The sequence below is a fragment of the Hoplias malabaricus genome, chromosome 3, assembly GCF_029633855.1.
Source record: "Hoplias malabaricus isolate fHopMal1 chromosome 3, fHopMal1.hap1, whole genome shotgun sequence".
NCBI classification, from domain to species: Eukaryota; Metazoa; Chordata; class Actinopteri; order Characiformes; family Erythrinidae; genus Hoplias; species Hoplias malabaricus.
The window spans coordinates 70775144-70794354 of record NC_089802.1 but is presented as its reverse complement, the minus strand read 5'-3'; the positions used below and the strand labels follow the sequence as shown (position 1 = coordinate 70794354).

The window sequence follows — 19211 nt, the reverse complement described above, 5'->3', positions numbered from 1 at the left end:
TGGACGTATAAGCTCTTATACCTTGTTCAGGAAAGCCTTGCCTCTTACATCTGGTACCTTGCTTCTCTCCTGTTTATCAGGAACCTCTAACACCATCCCATCACTATCCTGACGCTCATGAATATTCATGTGTTTTCTTCCAATCATGAATAAAGCCTTGGTGCTGGGAGATATTATCATATAATCTCCACCTGAGGTGGTTGAGATCCTCCTCAGCATTTTCAGGCATTCATTCATGTAAACAGAACATCAATCACAAGAACTGGGCCTCAACGTACCAACAGGGTAAGACTCTACATATCAGTCATAAACAACCCCTGAAACAGCAGCTACAAAATCCACATTTTCTCTACAGATGAATCTATGTAAACTACTAAATACAAACATCTGCTCACTGAGGCACGGTTGTCATAAAATGTTGCTGTGCCACACTAAATTCACGGTAAAAAAAAAAAAAAAAAAAAAAAAATTAAACAATATTATCCCGGTTTGCAGAACTACCGGAAACGCCGCGCAAATTCACAACGGGAACTACATTTCCCATAATGATCCGCGTTTTTCTAAAAGCTTGAGAACCTAACAGAACCAGTTCAATACGGTAACTGACCTTCGTACCTATTTAAAAGTAAGTTAGCCGCACAACAGACGAGATAATTAACGTTTAGAAAAATATTTAGGTTATAGCTACTTAAAACAATATAAAAAAAACAAAAATACATATTACACCATTAAATCAAAATTCAGACGTTTCCTGCTCTCCAAAAATAAATGTAAGACCATAAAACACTACCCAGCAGAACTGTAAACAGTAAAATGTCATGTCATGAAAATGCTCGTTTTAAAGTTAGACATTGTCGTATTAAACTAGTAGCAGAAATGATCTACAAAATTCACGAACATTTTCAGGGAACCCCATGTGTATGTCAGAGGAATGTGGACGAGGTTTTGGTGCAAAATTGACACGATTTTACTTTTTTTTTTCCACAGATAGCATCGCTGTCATACAGCTGCAGTTTGATGTATTCTCCCTGTGTCTGCATGGGTTTGCTCCGGGTGCAGCACTGCGGAAACTGCATTACGTAACAACTGGAGGAGGGTAGGAACCCCACTTTGATTTCAGGACAGTGTTGAAAAAGTGAATTACACTCAGCAACTGTAGGGGGCGCCCAGGGGCAAAAAATACAGAATCTTATTTAGTGTTCCTTTGAAGTAGTTCAATTCGTTTACTATAAGTGGTGCCTACAAAAATGTTCGGATATACAGTATACACAGTATATTTATTTATTCACAGGGGAAATGCAACAGTGGTCCGTAGCTTTGGCAGGTATGACAGAGTGACAGGAAGATGGAGTTACGGCAGGGGCGAAGGATTAGTATCACGCCATCTCTGCCTCAGCCTTCTGTTGAGAACTGTTGGCAGTGTGTTGCCATGGCAGCAAGTGGTGGCACTAGAGAGAGATAGAGGGAGAGAGAAATGCTGGCAGCAGGGAGGGAGAAAGGGAGGAGGAGGACAAGCAAAATAGGGGGAAGCTGAGGGGAGACGTCTGGCTCAGAACATAGAGACAAAAAAAGGTACAGAACAGAACATGTAGAGACTCTGAGCCTCAGAAGGAAAGTACAGGAACAACGAAAAAGGAACAACCACAAAAGAAATATCCTGTCATAAAGGGAACAGTCCATGTGTTTGTTTATATATGCTTGATTAAACTGCTCCTGTTGAATGGGATTGTGTAATAACTGGTATAATTAGCTTTATCTCTACAGCTGGGAGAGCAGATGTATTAATGGTCGGTGGTGTTGAACCTCTTGTTCATTCACAGAACAGCTCATGGGGACACACACACTCACTGACACACACACACAAACACAAACACACAACCAGTTCAAAAGTACTCTGACACCTTCTCATCCAGCATTTTCTGAGAAGGCTTTACACTAGACGTTGAGACGAGAAAAGCTTAAGCATTTTTCAAAATTATCTCAATGGTGGTGCAGCAGGTAGTGTCGCAGTCACACAGCTCCAGGGACCTGGAGGTTGTGGGTTCGATTCCCGCTCCGGGTGACTGTCTGTGAGGAGTTGGTGTGTTCTCCCTGTGTCTACGTGGGTTTCCTCCGGGTGCTCCGGTTTCCTCCCACAGTCCAAAAACATACTTTGGTAGGTGGATTGGCGACTCAAAATTGTGTGAGTGAATGTGTGTTGCCCTGTGAAGGACTGGCGCCCCCTCAAGGGTGTATTCCTGCCTTGTGCCCAATGATTCCAGGTAGGCTCTGGACCCACCGTGACCCTGAACTGGATAAGCGCTTACAGATAATGAATGAATGTGTCTGTGTGGGTTTCCTCAGGCTCATGACACTTTTAAGATGAACTGATGAATGGAATGAGTTAAAGGATGGATGGATGGTTGAATGAATGAATTAATGAGTGTTTTGTGTATTTAATGTCTCTGGGTTAGGTCTAGGCTCTGGTGCCAATCCATTGTTCTGAGAACATCAGCAGTGTCTTCTTTGCCATTCTATTTTTTTTGCTCCTACACATCTTTTCAGATCATAGCTTTAAACTATTTACTCACAGTGCACAGAAAAACCTGTGGATTTTTTTATTTTATTTTTTGTCGGTGGACCTTGGATCCTGTTCTAATATTCTCAAAATGTCTCTTGGAAAATGAACAAATTGTATTTAAGCGTGGTCTCTGACCTTTGGGCTTGTACTTTTGTAAACAGTACTCTATACACTTCAGAACAAAACGAGGTTCCCAGTGTGACCTCTGTGTGCGAAGGTGTTCTCGTTTGTAATTTGTAATGAAGTCGTATTGATATTTGGCGACACCTTGTGGAGGAATGATTTCGCATTTGTTGAATCTGTATGAATCTGTTTCATATGAAGCATCACATTCTTAACACAGTAATGAACACTGTATTGTGAAATGTGAGACTTCAGTTCGTGAGAACAGCCGAAGGCTGTAGTTTTATGAACACAAACCTGTATAACTGACCATGTTTTACACGTTTCGGCCAGCAGAAGGCGCGCCAGAGTTATTTCTGAGGCTCACACACGGTAAATACACTGTACACGGACCAAATGTGTTTGGACAGCTGGTTAGAGACTCATACATTGCTACAGTAACAGCTTTTACTCTTCTGGAAAGGCTTTATGCTCGATATTTGAACATGTCTGTGAGGATTTGACTGCATTCAGACACATTTTCATTTACATTTTGATACTTGTAAAAAAGATTACAAAATAGTTATTGAACTCGCTACCATGGGAAAATAAAGCAAATTATGCTAATAAATATGAAACGAATTTTAATCTACACTGTGTAAACAATAAACTCTGCAAATGTAGTTCACCCCCAGATAATTTCAAAATAAAAGTGCAGAAGATAGTTTCAGTGAGTGCCGGAATGCATGACTGTGTTATTTTCCCCTTACCAAGCCGACAGAGGTTGCACATCCAGAACTTCCAACCAAAACATTATTCAAGATTACATCCAGTAGTTAAGCAGCTCAACACAACAGTGCAGTTTTTCAAACAGACTTTTTTTAAGGCAATGAATATACTGTTGCTAATGCCATTGCTAACATTATTGTCCAAGTGTCCATTAAATTTTTCATCCATCCATCCATTATCTGTAAGCGCTTATGCAGTTCAGGGTCACGGTGGGGCCAGAGTCTACCTGGAATCATTGGGCGCAAGGCGGGAATACACCCTGGAGGGGGCGCCAGTCCTTCACAGGGCTACAACTAATGCTAGCTATCTTGTTCCCATGCCTTACTAGGCTCTGGCTTCACTAAGTCTTTTCCAAACTGAAGTAAATTATGGCTAAAATAACCACAACAATAATTTCACCCCTCAGCGTCATGACTATGTGGCTCTGACCGTGTGAAGATGTCAGAAAATGCTTACACAACAACACACCACCAGCAGTGTCTCATGCTCTTGTTTATTGAAAATAAAACACAAATCAGACTAGAACAAAATTCCACCGATTCTAACCATAAGAAAATAAAATATTTGATCGAATTTAAAAAAGGTCATTCCATAAACTGTTCACAACGTGCCTTCTTTTTTATACAAAGGCTCAGAAAGTTATAACCGACTTCACTACTCTGCAGTTTGTTTTCATCGTGTTCAGTTAATATTTTCGGACAAATAAGAAGGAATTCAAAGAATAAAATAAAGAATAAAAGCGCTCGAGACTGCGTTAAAACGTTATTTTTTTCCTGACGCAGGTTTTTATTGAGCAAAGGAACGGCGACAAGCACAGGCTTCGGTGTTTAATATCTTATTTACTGTTGTTGCAACGATGTCCAAATACGTTAGAAGGGTTCGGGACAGCCAATGAGGAACGAGCTTAGTGCTGCACGCGGCGGATAGACTGGATCTGATTGGTGTGCGCTTGAGTGCCGAACTCGTTATAGGTTTTGAACTCGCCCTGACGTCTGTCCCTCTCGAAGATGTACTGGTACCCGCGGTAGCCAGGGAACTGGTAGCCCACCCACCTGGAGAAAAAAGGAAAACAGTGGGGTCATTCATGGGTGGTCTTAATAGTGCTTACACAGGCCCTCTATAGCCCACTGGATTGGTGTCATGATTCTGTAGTCATGCCCATATTAGGAGTCCTGGGTCTAAGCAGATTTTCCCTTAATGAAAAAAGGCATATTCCATAATGGTTGCAATAGGAGATGAGCTTCTGTGTGCCCTACACACTACACAGACATCTAGATGATAGCAGTGATTGTCAACCCCTTCACACTAACTCTAACCCTACTTAAAAATAATAATAATAACATATATATATATATATATATATATATATATATATATATATATATATATATATATATATATATATATATATATATATATATATATGTGTGTGTGTGTAAGTGTGTGTGTGTGTGTGTGTGTAAGTGTGTATGTGTGTGTGTGTGTGTGTGTGTGTGTAAGTGTGTGTGTGTGTTTTAAACATTATTTTTCATTATTACGTACGCTCCGGAGTTCACTTTCAGGGAGGGCACCTCCTTACTGCACCAGCCCATGGCCTGAAGGGATGGGTAGTCATCACATATCTCAAACTTCCGTCCCTGCAGCTCCTCACACTCAAACAGGGTCACCTTACTGTCGCTGTGGTTCTGTAGGAAGGTCAACAGACCAGAAGTTTATTCTATAAGAAGCTTTACTTGTAAAGGTTTATCATTATGCAGTGCATTCATATTAAAACTAATAGCAGAAACCATTTAATTGTCTGACTAGTGGACCCTGATTACAAATCTCATAAGTATACTATGTTTAAATTTGGGCCTGTGCTGGGGTATTTAGGGCCTCTGCTGCCATTAGGGCCTCTGCCGCCAGTCATTGAAATAGCAAATACATTTCTCTCACAAAAATAGACCCCTTTGCATATTATGTACGCCAGCAACACCGGTCAAACTACATTTTGTTAATGCCCTGTGTTAATTATATTCCTTGCTCCAACAAGTTAGCAAATGAAGTGCAAGGAGGAGGTTTCAAATATATTTATACAACTATACATAAGTGCACTCGCCATCCTGTTGATTTAGTGGTAACCTGTAGGGTTTATACATGTTCATGTTTTAACTTTGCCTTAATAACAACACAGCGAGACAATAACATATTGAGAATATACAGGGAGTGTAGGTCTTACAGCACACTTGATTGGTCTGAAGGAGAGCAGGTGCTCAGTGCGATAGCTGCTGTTCCCACTCCAAGCTTGATAACGGGGATAATCTCCCTTCTCTAAGATAAACTGCTGGCCCTGGAACTCAGGATACTCATAACCCACCCAGCTAGAGACAGAGAGACAGAGAGAGAGAGAGAGAGAGAGAGAGAGAGAGAGAGAGAGAGAGAGAGAGAGTATATGTCTAATTAGTCAGTGTTTCACAAACTTCGGTACTTGAATCAAGAGGAATTCACCATTTTTAATGTGATTAACCCTTTATTACACTTTGAAGCATGGGATTTCCCATGTACCCATGTATTAGTTTTCACATGTACCTTTGACCTAACACACACAAGGAAAGTGTATATATATGCAAAACAATAGGAACAAAAAGTTCCTATATGCAAAACAATGTTTTAAAAAATATAATTTAATTAGCCCTGTGAAGGACTGGCGCCCCATTATTCCTGCCCATGTATTCCTGCCTTACGCCCAGTGGTTCTGGATGTTCTCCGGGCCCACCGCGACCCTGAACTGAATGAGCGGTTACATATATATCACGTTTATATATATATATATATATATATATATATATATATATATATATATATATATATATATATATATCACATTTACACGTGTTCAGGTTTACACAATTAAATTATGCTGGTATTTGCACAGTCGCCATTTAACCCAGTTTTCCATAGAGAGGCAACAGTAAACACACATAACATAATCACTCACGGGCCGTTCTCGACTTTGATAGAGCGGATCTTCTGGAAGCCTCTATCCAGGATGTTGGGACACTCCAGCAAGAACTCACAGCGTTTGCCTTGGAAGTTCTCCTCCTCCCACACGGTGATCCTGAACTGGCCCCGCTGCTCCATCTGCTCTTGCTGGTTCATCATGGCCACCTGTCTGCTCTGTCCAGCTGGAGAGAAGAGGGGGAAGATATAAGACCACCTGCATTCTCCCAGTAATGTTACCACTAAATAATTGGCATATGAAAGTTTGTAAACCTTCTATATATTGTTATATTTTAAATACATGAAATGAAGAGCTCTTGGACTTGATTTTAACACTGGAGGGTACTGTTAAATTAAAGGCTTGTTAATTGGTTAATGGGGTATTTTGGAGGTGGGAAGACCACCATATGCAGGGAAGTACTTCAGGAGGGGGATTGGAAGCTATTGTAAATGCTATATTAGTTTTGCAGATGGTAATCTGTTGTAATCAGCCATATGCACCAAGTATGGCAGGTTGAACATTACAGGAGTATTCCAATACTGGTTCAAAAAAAAAATTGACTGCAGTCAAGCCTCTTAAGCCTAAGCAACAGCCACTGGAAAAACTCATGCTGACAGTGTGTACACTGCTCCACAAAGGTCAAAGAGACCCAAGGGTGTTTTAGATTGTTGAGTGGTGGTTTGGCTTGATTGAGGGTTCTTGAATCCTAAGATGGATGAACTGACAATGGCATTAGGCAAAAAAAAAAGAAAAACACTTTATAAATGCTTTTTTCAGAAATCCAAGGGTAGGCAAGATCTCCATGTCCTAGCATTGTTAACCATCCAGGCCATTTGTTCTGTCCCATAGGAACTCCATATTACTGTGTCATTGCAGAATATTATAGACTTTTCCCTAAAGGTCATCTCTCCGAATGCAGGCACCTGAAGAGAATGCTTTAGTTTTTTGGGGCCGTGTGGAAGGAGCTCCATACTTACGTGCCGAAGTGGGAGTGATGTGATCTATGTCGAGGGTCGTTGAGTAAAAAAGGGGTTTATATAGCCATGGTCACAGTGGTTACTGCAGAATGTGCAGCAGGATTGCCTGCTCAGCAGCACGGTTCAAAAGAGAACATAAGTCCTGTTATTGTTCATCACAGCCTTCATTGCTCTGACTCATCGAAAAACACCCTCAACCCCAATATAGATACTCACTCACACACACACACACACCTATCCCATTCCATCTAATCCCACCCCCAAACACATTCCTCTCTCAATTTCCCACTTGGTCCAGAAACACAGTTCTGACAAAAACGTCAACTATGATAGAACAGCAAATAGCGCTGTATTTTGCTATTGATTTTCAGTGTTGGTGAGTGGTAAAGCAATGATAAGTACGCCCATAATATAAAAGCTTCCAATTCTGATTCCCTAGATTCCCTTGAATGGATGGATCTCAAGCAAAGCAACAGAATAAAACCGAAAAAAAGTAAAACAGTGATTTTTATACTTGGGATGACACCTGTTAGCTTCAGTTCTTTCCCCATAAAATATCCTTCACGTGTCTGTCTTTCCTTCTTTTACATATAGAATATGTGTAAGTCACCTTTAGTTCTTTGCAGCATGCATATAAATGTAGCGTTAGTCCACAGTTAGATATGCAGTTTATCATGGCATCTCCTGTGGGAGCATATGCTCTGGTCAAATGTTTCCAAAAACTGCATGCTCTCCGAACTTCAGGAAAGTGTAGCGTCATTGTTATTGACCTGAACAAAAGGTCGGCTACTGTGGCCTTTATCTTTTGTGTTACGGTGACCTGATTGCCACTGATGGTCACGTGATCCATTTTTAAAACACTTTATTTATTATATAAAGAGCAGGTATTATTGACATGCACTGTATTTCCAGAAAACTGTAAACAATTGAATAAGTAATTTCAGAAATGCATGGTGCACCCATTGTGGAAACAGTTCCTCAGTGGTGCACATATCTTTAAGGCTATCGCACTACTGAAAGGCATTATTCCAAATGAGATGCTCTGGAGCAGGCACTGGGGGAATAGAAGCACAACAGGTAGTGTTGCTGTCAAATAGCTCCTGGGTTTTAACGTACAATTGCCGTTAAAATACTTAAGTGTGATTTTATGGAATGGAAACATGCACTGTTTACATACTAAATGAAGTCTTTAATTTCAAAACATGCGAGAGAAAACATGTTTTTCATTATATGGGCCCTTAAAAAATCTGAAACGGTGCTTCGACAGCATTTTTCTCGCAGCTTGAATTACTTTTTTGTCCTCTGCTGACACCTAGAGGCAGCGGTAAGAATTGCAACTGATGAAATTGTCTATAAAGAAAGCGCTTTATTGAGCGTTAGTATTTTATTCCTCAGTCTAAACTATGTTTCTTTTAATGGGACTGGGAAGGAACATGACTACAACCAGTTTAGATGACATACAGACGATGTTAACCTTAGGCAAACAAGGCAAGGACAATATAAAGTGAAAAACGTTAAATTAGCTTTTAAAGGGCACATTAACTATTTCCTATATATTTTTCCCTTGTTCGTTTACTGGTTTTACTTGCAAAACAGTACGAATCAATCCATTTGTACAGGCCCATTTACCAGCCTTCTCTTTATTCACAAGGCTTAAAAATTTAGTTTTTGTGTCTCTGATGTTAAGACTGAAAAAAGTGAGGTAGTTAGGTTGCTGTCACACAGCTCCAGGGCCCTGGTTCGATCCAGTGTTCTTGTTTGGTTTGGACCCACCACAGCCCTGATTAGGATTCATTAATTACAGAACATGGGTAAATTAATTAATGTGCTTTTCATTTTTTGACAGAATCTGAAAACACCAGTGGCATTTACACATCCTGCGAACATTCATGAAGTGTAGACAAAAAAATAAATAAATAAATAATCCAAATAATTAACAAATTTTTTTGCATAAAGGTCTCTTAGAATTTGAGCTGTTTTTTCTTCTCTTATTATCATCTCCTGTAACGTTTTGTTTTGTTTTTTTGACAGCGACTCTATGAAAATGACTTGCGCTCTGAATGTCATTCAAAAAAGAAATCCAGACTGAAATACTCTGTATAACATTAGCAGGAACAGGTGGGGCTTAAACTGCTGACACCTGTCACCTGAACAGGCATTGTGACTAAAAATGATGGCTTTTTTTTGTGTCTTGATTTCCATATGTGGTCTGTATCATGTTTTGAGTCCCCTTCTTGCTTACTGCATCAAACCTTATTTCATTAGTATCCATTGATCATTTAATCATTTTTTTTTGCTAGTGTTTGTGAGGAAGTCAGATCACATCAGCAACTCACTTTAGCTTTCATTTCATAGGGAAATGAGTTCATTTAAATCAAGCGCGCACAAACACACACACACACACACACACACACACACACACACACACAGGGACCAGATAACCATCCAAAGTAGGTCTGTAGTTGGGGAGGACAGGACTAGTAACCTGCTGATTATGATTCATAAAACCTTACCCTCTGGGGTTTTTTTAATATTTAATTTTTTATATATTTTTTATCCACCATTCATTCACATCACTCATTAAGAAAATATACCTACCACAGGAAGTCAGCATCATTACACACACTCAGTCAGTTTTGGTCTTGCAGCAACAGCTGCTTGGACAGAGGCTAAATCATCACCTGCCTTGGTGTTTAAAGCATACACAGAGCAAACAGCTAATGTTTACACATCTGCCCCCTCGCCTCTTGTCTTCTGGACACCATGCTGCTGCTGCTGCTGCTGTGTGTGTGTGTGTGGCGGTGTGTGTGTGCTTGAGTGCACGTGGGCGTGTTGGGGCGGTGTTTAGAAACTCCATTTTTACCATGGTGATAGATGTCATTTGGTTTTCTCTGTCCAGTCCCTCTCTCTCTCTCTCTCTCTCTCTCTCTCTCACTCTGATAACCAGCCTCATAACAGCTGCACAAAGGCCTTGACTACTTTATTAATACAGCACTCTTGCTGCACAATATGGCCATATGTTTGTAGAAACAGGCTCATGCAGCATTTTAATAAAAACTAAATACTAATATGGACCCCCCACCCCCAGTGATTCACCAGCAGCAGTCTGTACTCTTCCATCAAGGCCTTACACCAAATCTCTGAGGATTTTGATAGCATTAATTCACAAAAACCCCAGTGAGGTCAGGACCTAATATTGGATGATAATTTCTGAATAAGAAAATGCCACTCCAATTCATTCCAAAGTTATTTGATCATGTTCAGTCACTCCAGAGAACACAGTTAATGAGCTCCACTGTGTATTTATACCCTCTGGGGTTTATACCCCTCTGGCTGACTCCTGGCATTGAGCGTGGTAGCCAGCTGCTACAGAGCACCTCTTTTCATATCATTCTCTTCCTTTGTGATGATGATACCAGCGAACAATGGGTTCAGAGTGGATGCACTTTAAGTGTTTAGTAAGATGCAAAGAACACAAACATATATTGTGCAACTAGAAATAAATACACTTGTGGATATACACAACTGTGAATATATAATAATTATATATGTGTTATGTGTTTTTATAATAGGCAGTAGGCTCATTTCAAAAATAATGTGGTCTGCCACAACGAGGAACCTAGTGTAGCTTAATGAAGCCAAATAAATTCTGTTTTAGACACACACAGACACACACACACACACACACACACACACACACACACACACACACACACACACACACAGAAAACACAAACCCCACATTTACATCCTTGTGTTGTCAGAAACATGGAGAAGTTGATGTGGTCTGTATGACGCACATCTTCAGTGCTGACCACAACTTAGCCGTCCTTCGCTCTGTACACGATTCCCCACAGCTGTGGGCTTAGAGTAATTTAACACACACACACACACACACAACAGTTACACCCATTTCACTGCCAAATATTCTTATTTGCATGCCATAGGGAGATTCCATCTGACATGCAAACTACACAGGCACAAGAGCTTCAGTGTAGTGCACACAATATTACAACTACGTACAAAAAAATTATATGACTATATTTCTATAACAATTTAAGGCTTAAGTTTTGTTTATTTATTTATTTTACATTCATCAACATTACCTTTTTTCATATGTTTTAATATATCTCCTTATGTTTAGAGCCAGTGCACATAAGCCTTCAGACCTTTCTCAAGCATCCTTTACTATCCCTATATTTATACCATGCAGTCTTAAGCTGGTAAAAAATGATGTCTCTTGAAAATTACAATGAAATTGTAAAATAAATAAATAAATCAGCGATTCAGCAGGTCTCTTGTTCAACACTTGTTTATAATGACAAACATTAAAAAACAAACCATCACCATATGTTCCATTAATGTCCCTCATCCACCTGTAAATCGCCGGCCGTTTGAATAGTGAGTGGAGCGGGAAATTACCTGCACCATTTCCATGGCAACTAATCCAGGACTGAGCATGTGTGAAAAAAAAGAAAAGAGAGAAAGTGAGAAAGAGAGAGAGAGAGAGAGAGAGAGAGACCAGCCTCAGACCTCGGCAGCTGTTAATGTACATCTAAATCTGAATGTCTCTTTAAATTGACCCGTTCATATACTGAACTGACCTCAGGTTCACCCAGAGCCCGGTCACCGGGGCCGTATATTTCACTAGCCCTTGTGCACGAGAGTGATGTGGACGAACACGGTGTACATATGTCATTAGTTGAGGTCTTTTAGCAAAACACATGGCCCCCAGAGCCACTTTAGTTACAATCGATGGCCTTGGGCTGAAGAGGCATCATTGAGCAAACTTCTGATCTAATAAAAGGCATGGAAATTAAACATCTGCTCCAAACAATGACATTTCTGCTTTCTGGCAAAGTGGATTGTGGATTATTTATGATGCTGGGCCTGTGGCTTCTGTGTATTTTGAGTGTTTTGTGTTTGGAAACCCAGTAAAATTATGATGTCATGAAAATGAAGGCTGCTTTAAGTGGACATTTGCATAGAATCACAACACAATACAAAGAAATTATGGTTTATGTTGTTGTTATACCAATGTGTCCTTGGGTAAGACTCATTAAGGTTGACTTTATACATAGACATTATAGGCGGGTAATACATATATTCTGAGCATTAGGTATATATAACCTGTAAAGGAATATCTGTTATAGCACATAATGTGTGATACATGGGTGAATATTTGAATGTTTTATGGCAATAGTTGGCAGCTCAGTATAGCTACAGGAAGTGTTGTTGTCACACATCTCTAGGTTCTTGGGGTCAGGGGCTTGAAATATATATATATATATATATATATATATATATATAAATGCTCATGGCATGATATGATCAGTCAGGATTGGGGAAATGGGTAAATATGTGGAGGATGACATGGAACCTAATAATAGGCCATAAAGGTGGATTGAGAAAGTGAACAGGTGTGTTTGTGTGTGCATTGTGCACTGAATGGTGATTTATTTGAATCCATTTGACTTCAGAGATATGGGCTCCATGGTTACGGAGCACTCAGGAGTCCTGCTCTAAATGCTAAGGGCAGATGGTCCTGCTGATGGGAAAAAAGTTCCTTAGGCTGGACTTCAGTAGTTAATAGTTTACCCTTCAGCCTATTAGTGCCGTTTACACATTAGTCTCCATGAGCCCACCAACCTGACTCTGATTTTAGCGTTGCTATGGCAGCGCTAGGCCTGTGCACTCACTGATCTTGACTTGCGGAGCTGGCACACACAACACCTGCAGATGAACATCTATGATGCATTTGCATTCGAATATTTAACACTTTCCTAAAGTTAAAAAGGCCGTGTTATTATAGGTCATTGTTGAACCAGGCATCGAATTTAAAAGATTATTTTCATCATTTTATGATGTTTCAGATTTTAAAATTACTTAAATGTTTTTTTTTAATTCAGCAAGAGATAAAACATGCAGGAGAGCAAAAGGTATTATATAATTATCCATATTATCAGTAGAAACTAAGAAAATGTGAAGGTTCACTGATGATTCTGAACAAAAAACAAAATGACTATGGGATACTCTACACATTTTAAATCAGTTCCTACTGACAATTCGGTAAAAAAATATCCCTACAACCAAGTATTTCACATCAGACTATTTTTTTTTATTTTGAAAGATGGGTGGAATTCTCCTTTAGATTGGGCTTAGTAGCAGATTTTTTTGGGAAAACAATTTGCATCAGGTAAAGCAGAATGGTGAGAAGGACATGGAAGACATTTTTATATTTTATTATTTTATTTTATTAGTTCTGTTGATAGACACTATACCAAAACACTGACTTTTACATTTTGGACACAACGATCAACAAAAAAAAAATATGGTATTACTGTAACTTACATAAAGTACTATAAAAGACACAACAGCCATGATATCTTTCTCAGGAGTATAGTAGGATCTACAGATTAAGCAGTGCCTACTGCACGGTTTAGTGTTTAATATCCTCATCTGCTACTAATCAAACTTGTGAGATGAAGTCAGAAAAGTGAAAACACTATGTCTTTTTGTTTTAGAATTTCTTGGGACACTCAAACTCAAGCATAAGTCTGATAACATAGGAAGCCAAATTTTAAGTCTACTGATGATAAAACACATCAAGCTACGTAAGCCACATACTGGCCTGGCTCCTAATACTGCTGGGCTTTCTCTGGTGAAACTTTCCAGATCTACCATAAAAGATCCAATGCATTGCCTCAAATGGTGAAGAATATCCTTCTGTGGCACTAGCTCCAATTTAACTAAAGTCTTCCAGATGGGGTCCCTGGGGGGTCCTGAGACTGATGAAAGTCTGCACTTGCGTAACGCGAGCCGAACGAACAAAACTGAATCCTCATGTATTGTGCGCGTGGCTCAACGTCAAGCAAGTACAGGTGATGAACACCAAATGCAAAAACACCTGTTCCTTTGCTCCAGTGTAGGCACCATTTTCCATTCAAAGTCCTGTAAAAAGAAATAAAGGTGACTTTACAATTCAAACTGAGCACTGTGTGAAAGACATAAAAAGCTCTAATAACCTGTATAGTAACAGGTGTATTAAAAAGCCTTCCTTTCATTTTTTAAATAATTAGGAAACATTTACCTATCCTTCCAGCTGTAGGCAACTATCTTGTAGTTCCTGAGTGACTGATGGCTGTCCTCCATCCGACCAGGTAAAGAAAGTGAGCCAGCTCAGCAAACTCTGGGTTTTTATAGTCGACAAACACTCACCACCCCTTTAACTTTCCATTAGCTGGCGAGAATCCCTCTCTAAAGGTCGTTGTTCAGGTTGAATGGGCGGAGCCTTATGGTTCAAAAAGGGTGGAGACCATTTGATTTTGTACTCGTAAAGCGGTTGGAGTCGACTCCAATTCTGATTCCAACTATTGGGATTCAATTCTTAGAATCAATTCCACGGATAAATAATAAAGTTCAAAGCTATTATTTGACTGGTAATCTTGAAACATTTTGGCCTATATGGTCAAAAGATTGTGTACACTTGACTATCATTCCTTTTTTCCAGTAGATAACAACTAATGTGAGGATTTGACACACAGTCATGAGAACATTATTATGTTGGTAATGCTTTTGGATGATTAGTTCAGGTTTTACAAAATTACTCATCCTTATGAGTGTTTTAGGCCAAATTGTCTCCATCACTCCACACACCATACACTTCAGCTACAATTCACTCATTACAAGGGGTGGCAGTAACATTTGTGATAATAGTTTATAACTTAATTTCTCTTCTTCAGGGACAAAATAATTTGTTGATGTTACAACACTGGATGTTTTTTCATTGTCTCTTTTTTTCTCATTTTACTTTATTTTCCACTTGATTTAAAGTAAAATCCAATCAATTTTGGATAATCATAAATCTGGATTAAAAATATGGAAATATGTGGAATCGAATCTAAAGCTTGTGAGCCGACTCTCAAATTCAACATGTAATTGATTCTATTTGGGTTCAACTCCGGCTACCTGTAATGCAAATAACGCCACATCATTGGTTGGTTGTTTTTAAACCAAAATTGGTACCGACAAGACAAGTGAGCAATTTATACCTTAAACTGAATCCCTTGTGTGAATAAAAAACCGTCTCCGGGGATAGGATACACGAAAGATAATGGACACATTTTGTTGAGAGCATTAAAGCAAGTGGTTCATGAGAGGCAAACAAGCCATAAAGCTAGCGAATGTAGCTTCAGGTCAGAATGAAAGCCTAATCAGCCGTTATGCTAACGAGGGCTTCGTCCCAAATTGCTGCGTACTCCCTATTGCTAGCAAACTCTAGGTCATAAAATAAAAAAGATCTGCCCTCTTGTGTTGCATTAAGATATCGAATACAAAGCAGCTTATTTAACTTTATCAAAGGCTGAAATTCATACTCACTTTATAGCTTTATAGTAGGTTAGCTACTGAAACGACTAGTGACGGAATTCCAAATGATAATTTTGATATTGATTAGTGCAGGTACTATTATTATGAAGACCCCCTCTGGTGAAACTAACCTTGATAACATGTTGCTGTTGCGTTTATCATGCAAAATAAGCACGACTAAGCATTATTGATGTGCGATAACTCACATTTCCCTTCCGGTCCGATAACAAGTAAAACCCAGGCAGGTTTTGCTGATACCCGTATTTTGGATAATTTTAAAATCGGTTCAAAAAGAGCAAATAAATGGATAAAAGATTTTTTTTATAATTATTGTATTTATTTACTTAATAATAATTATATTTATTTAACAATAACATTTATTTATAACTATTTGAATTGATATGGCATTCTGTTGTTCAAAGGATTACAGGAAATTCACACAAAAACTGCCTGAAAAGATGTAAATCACTCCCCCACAGTCAGTTATAAACATTGTCTTATCAGTTATACACTAGCTACCTGCCAAAATATTCAAAGTGGCTGGCTGCTACTTTTTCAGCATAAATGTGTGTGTGTGTGTGTGAATTATATAGATATTTTGGAGCCAGAATCAATTCTTCAATTTAGACAGCCAGAATTTCTTACATCATATACATAAGTAACCAGTCCTTCAGCTTGCAGGGCAGTTCTTTTTATTTCACTGGAGGTGAACAGCAGGGGAATAAGTAAGGATAAAATCTTGGACAAATTCCACATTGCTAGATCTGCAGGTAGTGAATGAAGGAAATCTGTAGTTACATCAAAGCTGCGTTTAAGCTATTAGGGGATTTTATTTTCTCGGAAACAACTAAATATTTAATTCTGATGAACAAGGTTGAGTTTTTTATGAGTATAACTGATGACAGGAGAGAGATGCTGTATTTGATTGCAGTAAGGCATACAGAGAGGTTTGAGATTCTTCCACCTGCTATGTTTTTTGATTTCTATGTATTTGTCTCATTTATAGTGCACAACCTTGGCAGAGATGACTAGCAAGTGTTTCCTCATGGCTACCAGGTCAGTGATGTATATGTAATTATATATGTGTATGTGTTTTAGGTAAAGCCTTTGGATCTAGATCCAATCAATGTTCTTGCTTTAAACACATCTTTTAGCTGCCAATACAAGTTTATTAGTACATACTCTCAGGTCAGGAGCTGGGTTTTCCCCAAATACAGGCAGGCTGTGGAAAAACAAACGACTGATGAGACTTCCATGGCTGATTGTTCGATGCAAAAGCTTCCCCAACGCTTATCAGTGTTATGACACTCCCAGTGACCAATCTAATACCATCTACAGTGAGGATAAGTGATAGTTCTCTTCAGAAGGGGGAAGGGAATTGGTTCATATATACCTCATTTACACACTATTTACATGAAGCTTGCAAATGTCTCCCTTTCCTGATTCAGACATTACACAAATATGTTTGACAAAAGCACCACCTTGTGATCACCAGGTGCATGGTAGAGAGAGAGAGTCCATAAATTAAAGGGGCAGTCTACCAGTTTTTCAAAACCTGTTTCTCTTCTGCAGATTCTGAGATGGCTTGTATGGCCTTGCAGGTTTTCTTAGTTTTTCTGCCAGGTTTTCTTAGTTTTTCTTATTCACAGAATGATATACCAACATTTTTTGGCAATATAGCCACAATATTGTCAGTTTCTTTCCAGTGTCCTTTTTTTTTACCTTACATATGTCATTGTTGCTATAGGTATAATAGCAAATAGCAAAGCAAAAGCTGAGCAATTCTGTATGCAGATGTTTAGTTGGTTATTATCACCATAGAAAAGCAGGAAATAAAATTGGACACCGTGGAGAGCCACAGACATGCTCAAATCTGAGAGTAAGATAGAGGGACAGTAATGCCCCACAATCTACTCAAAAGGCTTCCCAGAAGAGTAGACACTTTTATAGCAGCAAAGGAGGACACCCTATAAATACCCTTCATTTTAGAAAAAATATTAGATGTACAAACGTCCACTTTGGTGGCACGATGGCACAGCAAGTAGTGTCACGTTCACACGGCTCCAGGAACCTGGAGGTTGTGGGTTCATGTCCTGCTCCAGGTGACTGTGTGTGAGGAGCTTGGTGTGTTCTCCCTGTGTCCGCGTGGGTTATCTCAAAGTAGGGTTGCAAAATTCCAGGAAATTTCAAAGTTGGGAAATTTACTGTGGGAATTAATGGAATAAAATGGGAATATTTAAAGCTAAATGTGAGAAACTTACATATTGTTGGTAAAAAATGTACTGAAGCAATATCTTGGCTAAAATATTTAGATATGATTCCAAAACAGTTGAATAGCAAAGCGGATCCTCAATCCCAGGCATGTGGCACATTACACACTGAAGGGCTAATGAAACCACAACCCCTGCACTGTTCATTTTTCCATCACATGTAAAGCATATGTCCAGATGATTTGTAGAAACCCGACACTCACCAACTGAAAGCACACATTTGGACCAGAGCACTACCTAAAGTCAGGTACGTTTGATGAGGTTCATATTTTTATTGACAGTAATACCACTCAAACATTTTAGCAAGTATTAAATCAAGGTGTAATCTTACAGTTGCTTGCAATCTGGTAAATCAGAAAAGCTCAATGAGCAATTTCTTTTAAGAGACTAGTTTACCAAGGCTAGCAGGCTAGCAAGAGGTTAGCTTACCCAGGCTAGCTACCTATATTTTCTGCCTCAACTGGTGTCTGTAACCAAGAATTAATACTTATTATTTATTTAACATTTTGAAGACCATTAGTTTAGTGATTTTATACTTTGTCGTTTTATTTAATAGAAAGAATGCCATGTGCATGAACTATGACATCACAGGTGTCATAGTTATTATTTGTATTGTTATGCCTTAAGGTCTGCTGTTGACAAAAATAAAAATGGTACATTGATGACAGTGTATGATATAGTTCCTTTAAATTATCCAATATTTCCTATTAATTCTAATACATTTCCATAAATTCTCAAATCATACCTCCGGGTGCTCCAGTTTCCTCCCACGGTCCAAAAACACATTGGTAGGTCGATTGGTGACTTAAAGGTGTACGTAGGTGTGTGTGTGTGCGTGTAGCCCTGTGGTGCCTCCTCCAGGAAGTGTTCCTGCCTTGCGCCCAGTGATTCCGGGTAGGCTCCGGACCCACTGTGACCCTGAACTGGATAAGTGGTTACAGATAATGAATGAATGAATTAATTAATTTCTCTGTGAGAATTGTTTAGAAGAATCCATAGGTAAAATAATCACAGCCAAAATTCATCAGGCCTCAGACGACAAATTTAGAATATTTTGATCAAATGACTTTGTTAGTTTCTTTGAGATCTTAGAATATCTGGCTCTTATCACCACCGCTGTGAACAATTGTGAATTGATAAGTTGAAATAGAATCAAATTTTCTCAT

At 39.0% G+C, this 19211-nt stretch overlaps 2 protein-coding genes across 7 annotated transcripts in view; one reads left to right on the top strand and one right to left on the bottom strand.

The window, feature by feature from the left end:
* The first annotated feature begins 555 nt into the window (after positions 1 to 555).
* The window catches only part of tmem198ab (transmembrane protein 198ab), a 52966-nt gene continuing 34310 nt past the window's right edge, over positions 556 to 19211 (top strand). The window contains exons 1-3 of one of the 3 annotated variants that reach the window (XM_066663175.1): positions 556 to 625; positions 988 to 1096; positions 16782 to 16831. The gene's annotated coding sequence lies outside the window, so the exon portion shown is untranslated. Of the gene's footprint in view, positions 626 to 987; positions 1097 to 15366; positions 15445 to 16781; positions 16832 to 18238; positions 18293 to 19211 lie in introns of those variants that run through there. The other 2 variants (XM_066663174.1, XM_066663178.1) reach the window with 2 other exon arrangements.
* On the bottom strand, positions 3942 to 18894 carry cryba2a (crystallin, beta A2a). Of its 4 annotated transcripts, none has more exons than XM_066663181.1 (5): positions 18791 to 18894; positions 6429 to 6615; positions 5670 to 5811; positions 4994 to 5136; positions 3942 to 4503 (listed from the first exon to the last, which is right to left on the bottom strand). In XM_066663181.1, the coding sequence occupies exons 2-5, from the start codon at positions 6590 to 6592 to the stop codon at positions 4356 to 4358; spliced, it is 597 nt and encodes a 198-aa protein (XP_066519278.1). In that variant the 5' UTR covers positions 6593 to 6615; positions 18791 to 18894; the 3' UTR covers positions 3942 to 4355. The 4 variants fall into 4 exon arrangements, with proteins under 4 accessions (XP_066519278.1, XP_066519279.1, XP_066519277.1 ...); XM_066663182.1 differs by lacking the exon at positions 18791 to 18894 and adding an exon at positions 15982 to 16022; XM_066663180.1 differs by lacking the exon at positions 18791 to 18894 and adding an exon at positions 15907 to 16005.